At 42.8% G+C, this 10,000-nt stretch overlaps 1 protein-coding gene across 1 annotated transcript in view; it reads right to left on the bottom strand.

Annotated features, from left to right (window-relative positions):
* Positions 1 to 10,000, bottom strand: part of LOC139374613 (receptor-type tyrosine-protein phosphatase delta-like) — a 234,148-nt gene that overhangs the window by 53,974 nt on the left and 170,174 nt on the right. The window contains exon 32 of the mRNA XM_071115641.1: positions 5,016 to 5,191. Within this exon, the coding sequence (XP_070971742.1) occupies positions 5,016 to 5,191 (176 nt within the window). The remainder of the gene's footprint in view (positions 1 to 5,015; positions 5,192 to 10,000) is intronic.

The following is a 10,000-nucleotide window of genomic DNA, read 5'->3' as shown; positions in this document are numbered from 1 at the left end:
GTACAGGACACCCCCTGGACAGGACACTAGTCTATCTCCTGTTTCTGTAGGGAGAGACAGGACACCCCCTGGACATCTCCTGTATCTCGACCCCAACCTTGAACGAGATCCAAAGAACACAACACACAACAACATGCAACGTGAACTAACGTACAACGTGAACTAACGGACAACGTGAACTAACGGACAACGTGAACTAACGGACAACGTGAACTAACGGACAACGTGAACTAACGGACAACGTGCATTTTGTTGAGTCTCCAAAAGTGTTTTTTTTAGAGGAGCATTTCAGTCATTCTCAGTGTGTTTTAAAAACCAGGCAGAAAATAATATATTGTGTGATCAGAAAACCACGTGAGCAGAGGTTGCAGAGATGAAGTAAGAGAGTAAAGGGAGAGGGATAGGGGGAGGGTAAAGGAGGGAGGGAGAGGGATAGGGGGAGGGTAAAGGAGGGAGGGAGAGGGATATTGGGAGGGTAAAGGAGGGAGGGAGAGGGATAGGGGGAGGGTAAAGGAGGGAGGGAGAGGGATAGGGGGAGGGTAAAGGAGGGAGGGAGAGGGATATGGGGAGGGTAAAGGAGGGAGGGAAGGAGAGAGGGATAGGGGGAGGGAAAAGGAGGGAGGGAAGGAGAGAGGGATAGGGGGAGGGTAAAGGAGGGAGGGAAGGAGAGAGGGATAGGGGGAGGGAAAAGGAGGGAGGGAAGGAGAGAGGGATAGGGGGAGGGTAAAGGAGGAAGGGAAGGAGAGAGGGATAGGGGGAGGGTAAAGGAGGGAGGGAAGGAGAGAGGGATAGGGGGAGGGAAAAGGAGGGAGGGAAGGAGAGAGGGATAGGGGGAAGGTAAAGGAGGGAGGGAAGGAGAGAGGGATAGGGTAAAGGAGGGAGGGAAGGAGAGAGGGATAGGGGGAGGGAAAAGGAGGGAGGGAAGGAGAGAGGGATAGGGGGAGGGAAAAGGAGGGAGGGAAGGAGAGAGGGATAGGGGGAGGGTAAAGGAGGGAGGGAAGGAGAGAGGGATAGGGTAAAGGAGGGAGGGAAGGAGAGAGGGATAGGGGGAGGGTAAAGGAGGGAGGGAAGGAGAGAGGGATAGGGGGAGGGTAAAGGAGGGAGGGAAGGAGAGAGGGATAGGGTAAAGGAGGGAGGGAAGGAGAGAGGGATAGGGGGAGGGTAAAGGAGGGAGGGAAGGAGAGAGGGATAGGGGGAGGGTAAAGGAGGGAGGGAAGGAGAGAGGGATAGGGGGAGGGTAAAGGAGGGAGGGAAGGAGAGAGGGATAGGGATAGGGTAAAGGAGGGAGGGAAGGAGAGAGGGATAGGGGGAGGGTAAAGGAGGGAGGGAAGGAGAGAGGGATAGGGGGAGGGTAAAGGAGGGAGGGAAGGAGAGAGGGATAGGGGGAGGGTAAAGGAGGGAGGGAAGGAGAGAGGGATAGGGGGAGGGTAAAGGAGGGAGGGAAGGAGAGAGGGATAGGGGGAGGGTAATTGAGGGAGGGAAGGAGAGAGGGATAGGGGGAGGGTAAAGGAGGGAGGGAAGGAGAGAGGGATAGGGGGAGGGAAAAGGAGGGAGGGAAGGAGAGAGGGATAGGGATAGGGTAAAGGAGGGAGGGAAGGAGAGAGGGATAGGGGGAGGGTAAAGGAGGGAGGGAAGGAGAGAGGGATAGGGGGAGGGTAAAGGAGGGAGGGAAGGAGAGAGGGATAGGGGGAGGGAAAAGGAGGGAGGGAAGGAGAGAGGGATAGGGGGAGGGTAAAGGAGGGAGGGAAGGAGAGAGGGATAGGGGGAGGGTAAAGGAGGGAGGGAAGGAGAGAGGGATAGGGGGAGGGTAAAGGAGGGAGGGAAGGAGAGAGGGATAGGGGGAGGGTAAAGGAGGGAGGGAAGGAGAGAGGGATAGGGGGAGGGTAAAGGAGGGAGGGAAGGAGAGAGGGATAGGGGGAGGGTAAAGGAGGGAGGGAAGGAGAGAGGGATAGGGTAAAGGAGGGAGGGAAGGAGAGAGGGATAGGGGGAGGGTAAAGGAGGGAGGGAAGGAGAGAGGGATAGGGATAGGGTAAAGGAGGGAGGGAAGGAGAGAGGGATAGGGGGAGGGTAAAGGAGGGAGGGAAGGAGAGAGGGATAGGGGGAGGGTAAAGGAGGGAGGGAAGGAGAGAGGGATAGGGGGAGGGTAAAGGAGGGAGGGAAGGAGAGAGGGATAGGGGGAGGGAAAAGGAGGGAGGGAAGGAGAGAGGGATGTCTTGCCTTGGAGAAGAAATAAGAGGGCATCTGAAACAGACACACAGAGAGAGAGAGAGAGAGAGAGAGAGAGAGAGAGTTGAAAAAGAGTCACCGCAGCAGCTACCACACAGCACTACAGTACATTACTATCACAGTATTAGTACTGCTATTAAAATGGTACTATATAGTACATGGTAATACTACAATATTAGTATTATTGTTAGTATTAGCATGGTACTACCAGAGCCATATATTTAGTCATACATATCCATATATTTATCCATATATAACCATATATTTATCCATATATGACCATATATTTATCCATATATAACCATATATTGATCCATATATGACCATATATTTATCCATATTTAACTATATACAGGTATATAACCATATATTTATCCATATATAACCACATATTTATCCATATATAACCATATATTTATCCATATATAACCATATATTTATCCATATACAACCATATATTTATCCATATTTAACTATGTATACAGTGGGGCAAAAAAGTATTTAGTCAGCCACCAATTGTGGGGCGGCAGGGTAGCCTAGTGGTTAGAGCGTTGGACTAGTAACCGGAAGGTTGCAAGTTCAAACCCCCGAGCTGACAAGGTACAAAATCTGTCGTTCTGCCCCTGAACTGGCAGTTAACCCACTGTTCCTAGGCCGTCATTGAAAATAAGAATGTGTTCTTAACTGACTTGCCTAGTTAAATAAAGGTAAAAAAATTACAAAAAATTGTGCAAGTTCTCCCACTTAAAAAGATGAGAGAGGCCTGTAATTTTCATCATAGGTACACTTCAACTATGACAGACAAAATGAGAAAAAAAAATACAGCAAATCACATTGTAGGATTTTTAATGAATTTATTTGCAAATTATGGTGGAAAATAAGTATTTGGTTACCTACAAACAAGCAAGATTTCTGGATCTCACAGACAGTGTAGCTATGATGAAAATTACAGGCCTCTCTCATCTTTTTAAGTGGGAGAACTTGCACAATTGGTGGCTGACTAAATACTCTTTTGCCCCACTGTATAACCATATATTGATCCATATATGACCATATATTTATAAATATAGATGTATTTATCTATATATTTACATGAATATATATATATTTACATACTCTGGGTACTACATGGCAATACTACTAGTCATGGTAATACTATGGTGATACCACAGTATAAGTATAGTATTAGTAGTAGCCTAGAAGAGGTTTCTACTAAACTACCTAAACTATTAGTATTATCATGGTACTCATAGCCATATATTTACATGGATATATAGTCTGGGCACTACATGGTAGTACTACTAGTCATGGTACTACATAGCCATATATTTACATGGATATATAGTCTGGGCACTACATGATAATTATACTAGTCAAGAAACTACAAAGTACATGGTAGTACTACTAGTCATGGTACTACATAGTGCATGGTAGTACTACTAGTCATGGTACTACATTGCCATTTATGTACATGGATATATAGTCTGGGTACTACATGGTAGTACTACTAGTCATGGTACTACATAGTACATGTTAGTACTACTAGTCATGGTACTACATAGTACATGTTAGTACTACTAGTCATGGTACTAAGTATTACATGGTAATACTACTAGTCATGGTACTACATAGTACATGTTAGTACTACTAGTCATGGTACTACATAGTACATGTTAGTACTACTAGTCATGGTACTAAGTATTACATGGTATTACTACTAGTCATGAAACTACATAGTACATGATAGTACTACTAGTCATGGTACTACATAGTACATGTTAGTTCTACTAGCCATGGTACTACATAGCACATGTTAATTATACTAGTCATGGTACTACATAGTACATGTTAGTTCTACTAGTCATGGTACTACATAGTAAATGTTAGTTCTACTAGTTATAGTACTACATAGTACATGTTAGTACTACTAGCCATGGTACTACATAGTACATGTTAGTTCTATTAGCCATGGTACTACATAGTACAAGACAGTACTACAGTATAAGCATAGTATCAGTAGAAGCATGGTGGAAAGAGAAAGTTGTACCTAGTTTCTACATGGGGTAAGAAGAGAGACAGAAGACTAAAGGTGACAGCACCATGTTAGAAACACGTTAGAGGGAGAAAATACATAATTATTTGAAGTCCTAATAAGGAGAGTCATACTGCTGTTTACACACATAATATACAACAAGGTTCACCAACTGGCCCCCTGCATGTTATTTGGGCCCCTCAAGTTTTCTAAGCCCCCCCCCCCAAAAAAACCAATATAGATATTTATTTATTTATTCTTGGAAAATAGCAAATCAGCTCCAACTGATTTTTATTTTGGAGTCTGTTAACCTGTTCTAAAAAGTATTCAAACGCATAATAAAGAGATATATGTCATCATATCGGTTTTAAAAATGTAAACAACGTTTGAAATGATTCTGTTTAAAGTCTTATTATTATACTGTATCTGTTTGGACTTGTTGTAGTCACTTTTACAGTCTACAAAATGATTAGGCAGTTATGTTCCCTGTTCCCCCCTTGACCATCCACACCAGAAGACATTCTATCTACACTGTACGTTGACATTAGTGGGTACAACGCTGTACAGGACATAGTCTAGTTCTATCTCTCCATCCCCATTGGCCGTCAACTGATCCGTCCTCCTTCACCCCAAATCATTACAATGATCTGACACTAACTGCTCTGGATAAATGTGTCTGTTAAAAAATCATTAACATGTAAAAAAATGCAATTTCTATCAATCTTCACTGTATTAAACAAGGGATCTCACTCCTTACCCGAGACTTCTCCTCTAGCTTGGTCATCATGACGATGTTGGCCGTGTGCTGTTCCCAAACCAGTCTCCAGAAGTCACAGAAGGTCTCGGGGAGAGAGCCCTGCGTCGCGATGTAGGCGTTTTGACGACGGTAGCCATCAATGTAGTTGGCATTGATGTAGTCGCTGCCTGGGATACCTGGAGGGGGGAGAGAGAGGGAGAAAGAGGGGAGGGAGAGAGAGGGAAAGAGAGAGAAGTGGGGGGAGGAAGAGATACATTTGTAATGTCCTTATGGTTTTCACACTTCTGTGTGTAACGTTTACTGTTAATTCTTTCAGAAAATCAGATCAGCAGCCCCTTGGGGATTATCAAAGTGTCAATCAATCAATCAATCAATCAATCAACCAATCAATCAACCAATCAACCAATCAACCAATCAATCAACCAATCAATAAATCAATCAACCAATCAATCAATCAACCAATCAATCAACCAATCAATATTCAATCAACCAATCAATCAACCAATCAATCAACCAATCAATAAATCAATCAATCAATCAACCAATCAATCAATCTGCATGTACAGTCGATGTGTTGGTTAGTGGATGTGTGTCAACTATCTCAGCTGATAACCAGTTTGTATTGGAGGGGATTGTGTCAACTTCTTATGGCTGCAGGGGCAGTATTTAGTAGCTTGGATGAAAGATGCCCAGAGGTGCCCAGAGTAAACGGCCTGCTCCTCAGTCCCAGTTGCTAATATATGCATATTATTATTAGTATTGGATCGGAAACACTCTGACGTTTCTAAAACTGTTTGAATGATGTCTGTGAGTATAACAGAACTCATATGTCAGGCAAAAACCTGAGAAGAAATCCAAACAGGAAGTGTGAAATCTGAGGTTGGTCGATTTTCAACCCAGCCCCTATTGAATTCACAGTGGGATATGGATGAAGTTGCACTTCCTAGGGCTTCCACTAGATGTCAATCGTCTTTAGAAACTTAAATGAGGCTTCTACTGTGTTGTGGGGATGAATAAGAGCTGAATGAGTCAGGTTACTGGCAGAGAGCAATTTCCTGGTCACGCGCATTTCACATGATAGCGACCTGCATTCCATGGCTTTTCTACAGACAATGGGATACTCCGGTTGGGACGTTATTGAAGATTTATGATAAAAACATTCTAAAGATTGATTCTATATTTAGTTTGAAATGTTTCTACGACCTGTAATATATGTTTTTGAAGTTTCCGTCCGACGTTCGGCTGGACCTGCACAAGCGTTTGGATTTGTGTACTAAACACCCTAACAAAAGTAGCTACTTGGACATAAATAATGGACATTATCAAACATTTATTGTGGAACTAGGATTCATGGGACTGCATTCTGATGAAGATCATCAAAGGTGTTTCAAATCGGAGGGTCTGTTGTCCGGACCTCTGGCAGTCTCTATGGGGGTGCCACAGGGTTCAATTCTTGGACCGACTCTCTTCTCTGTATACATCAATGAGGTCGCTCTTGCTGCTGGTGAGTCTCTGATCCACCTCTACGCAGACGACACCATTCTGTATACTTCCGGCCCTTCTTTGGACACTGTGTTAACAACCCTCCAGGCAAGCTTCAATGCCATACAACTCTCCTTCCATGGCCTCCAATTGCTCTTAAATACAAGTAAAACTAAATGCATGCTCTTTAACTGATCGCTACCTGCACCTACCCGCCTGTCCAACATCACTACTCTGGACGGCTCTGACTTAGAATACGTGGACAACTACAAATACTTAGGTGTCTGGTTAGACTGTAAACTCTCCTTCCAGACCCATATCAAACATCTCCAATCCAAAGTTAAATCTAGAATTGGCTTCCTATTTCGCAACAAAGCATCCTTCACTCATGCTGCCAAACATACCCTTGTAAAACTGACCATCCTACCAATCCTCGACTTTGGCGATGTCATTTACAAAATAGCCTCCAATACCCTACTCAACAAATTGGATGCAGTCTATCACAGTGCAATCCGTTTTGTCACCAAAGCCCCATATACTACCCACCATTGCGACCTGTACGCTCTCGTTGGCTGGCCCTCGCTTCATACTCGTCGCCAAACCCACTGGCTCCATGTCATCTACAAGACCCTGCTAGGTAAAGTCCCCCCTTATCTCAGCTCGCTGGTCACCATAGCATCTCCCACCTGTAGCACACGCTCCAGCAGGTATATCTCTCTAGTCACCCCCAAAACCAATTCTTTCTTTGGCCGCCTCTCTTTCCAGTTCTCTGCTGCCAATGACTGGAACGAACTACAAAAATCTCTGAAACTGGAAACACTTATCTCCCTCACTAGCTTTAAGCACCAACTGTCAGAGCAGCTCACAGATTACTGCACCTGTACATAGCCCACCTATAATTTAGCCCAAACAACTACCTCTTTCCCTACTGTATTTAATTTATTTATTTATTTTGCTCCTTTGCACCCCATTATTTTTATTTCTACTTTGCACATTCCTCCATTGCAAAACTACCATTCCAGTGTTTTACTTGCTATATTGTATTTACCTTGCCACCAAGGCCTTTTTTGCCTTTACCTCCCTTCTCACCTCATTTGCTCACATCGTATATAGACTTGTTTATACTGTATTATTGACTGTATGTTTGTTTTACTCCATGTGTAACTCTGTGTCGTTGTATCTGTCGAACTGCTTTGCTTTATCTTGGCCAGGTCGCAATTGTAAATGAGAACTTGTTCTCAACTTGCCTACCTGTTTAAATAAAGGTGCTCTCAACTTGCCTACCTGTTTAAATAAAGGTGCTCTCAACTGGCCTACCTGGTTAAATAAAGGTGCTCTCAACTGGCCTACCTGGTTAAATAAAGGTGTTCTCAACTGGCCTACCTGGTTAAATAAAGGTGCTCTCAACTGGCCTACCTGGTTAAATAAAGGTGTTCTCAACTAGCCTACCTGGTTAAATAAAGGTGTTCTCAACTAGCCTACCTGGTTAAATAAAGGTGTTCTCAACTGGCCTACCTGGTTAAATAAAGGTGCTCTCAACTGGCCTACCTGGTTAAATAAAGGTGTTCTCAACTGGCCTACCTGGTTAAATAAAGGTGCTCTCAACTGGCCTACCTGGTTAAATAAAGGTGCTCTCAACTGGCCTACCTGGTTAAATAAAGGTGTTCTCAACTGGCCTACCTGGTTAAATAAAGGTGTTCTCAACTAGTCTACCTGGTTAAATACAGGTGTTCTCAACTGGCCTACCTGGTTAAATAAAGGTGTTCTCAACTGGCCTACCTGGTTAAATAAAGGTGTTCTCAACTAGTCTACCTGGTTAAATACAGGTGTTCTCAACTGGCCTACCTGGTTAAATAAAGGTGTTCTCAACTAGCCTACCTGGTTAAATAAAGGTGTTCTCAACTAGCCTACCTGGTTAAATAAAGGTGTTCTCAACTGGCCTACCTGGTTAAATAAAGGTGTTCTCAACTAGTCTACCTGGTTAAATAAAGGTGCTCTCAACTTGCCTACCTGGTTAAATAAAGGTGTTCTCAACTGGCCTACCTGGTTAAATAAAGGTGTTCTCAACTGGCCTACCTGGTTAAATAAAGGTGTTCTCAACTAGCCTACCTGGTTAAATAAAGGTGTTCTCAACTAGCCTACCTGGTTAAATAAAGGTGTTCTCAACTGGCCTACCTGGTTAAATAAAGGTGTTCTCAACTAGCCTACCTGGTTAAATAAAGGTGTTCTCAACTAGCCTACCTGGTTAAATAAAGGTGTTCTCAACTGGCCTACCTGGTTAAATAAAGGTGTTCTCAACTGGCCTACCTGGTTAAATAAAGGTGTTCTCAACTGGCCTACCTGGTTAAATAAAGGTGTTCTCAACTGGCCTACCTGGTTAAATAAAGGTGTTCTCAACTGGCCTACCTGGTTAAATAAAGGTGTTCTCAACTGGCCTACCTGGTTAAATAAAGGTGTTCTCAACTAGCCTACCTGGTTAAATAAAGGTGTTCTCAATTGGCCTACCTGGTTAAATAAAGGTGTTCTCAACTAGCCTACCACCTGGTTAAATAAAGGTGTTCTCAACTAGCCTACCTGGTTAAATAAAGGTGTTCTCAACTAGCCTACCTGGTTAAATAAAGGTGTTCTCAACTGGCCTACCTGGTTAAATAAAGGTGTTCTCAACTGGCCTACCTGGTTAAATAAAGGTGTTCTCAACTAGCCTACCTGGTTAAATAAAGGTGTTCTCAACTAGCCTACCTGGTTAAATAAAGGTGTTCTCAACTGGCCTACCTGGTTAAATAAAGGTGTTCTCAACTGGCCTACCTGGTTAAATAAAGGTGAAATAAAAACATGTAAAAAATAAAAAAAAAGGTAAGGGAATATTTATAATGTTATTTCTGATTTCTGTTGACTCCAACATGGCGATACATTATTTTTTTCTCCTAGCGGCGTTCTCAGATTATTGCATGGTTTGCTTTTTCCGTAAAGTTTAAAAAAAATCTGACACAGCGGTTGCATTAAGGAGAGGTATATCTATAATTCCATGTCTAACAATTGTATTTTTATCGACATTTATAATGAGTATTTCTGTAAAATGATGTGGTTCACTGCAATATCACCAGATGTTTTTGGAACTAGTGAACAATGTATACTGAGATTTTTTTATATAAATATGAACTTTATCAAACAAAACATACATGTATTGTGTAACATTAAGTCCTATGAGTGTCATCTGATGAAGATAATCAAAGGTTAGTGATTCATTTTATCTCTATTTGTGCTTTTTGTGACTCCTCTCTTTGGCTGGAAAAATGGCTGTGTTTTTCTGTGAGTTGGTGGTGACCTAACATAATCGTTTGTGGTGCTTTCGCTCTAAAGCCTATTTGAAATCGGACACTGTGGTGGGATTAACAACAAGATTACCTTTAAAACGGTATAAAATACATGTATGTTTCAGGAATTTTAATGATGAGATTTCTGTTGTTTTGAATTTGGCGCCCTGCACTTTCACTGGCTGTTGA

The sequence above is a fragment of the Oncorhynchus clarkii genome, chromosome 19 (genome assembly GCF_045791955.1).
Source record: "Oncorhynchus clarkii lewisi isolate Uvic-CL-2024 chromosome 19, UVic_Ocla_1.0, whole genome shotgun sequence".
Classification (NCBI taxonomy): domain Eukaryota; kingdom Metazoa; phylum Chordata; class Actinopteri; order Salmoniformes; family Salmonidae; genus Oncorhynchus; species Oncorhynchus clarkii.
This window is presented reverse-complemented; position numbering and strand designations above follow the sequence as displayed.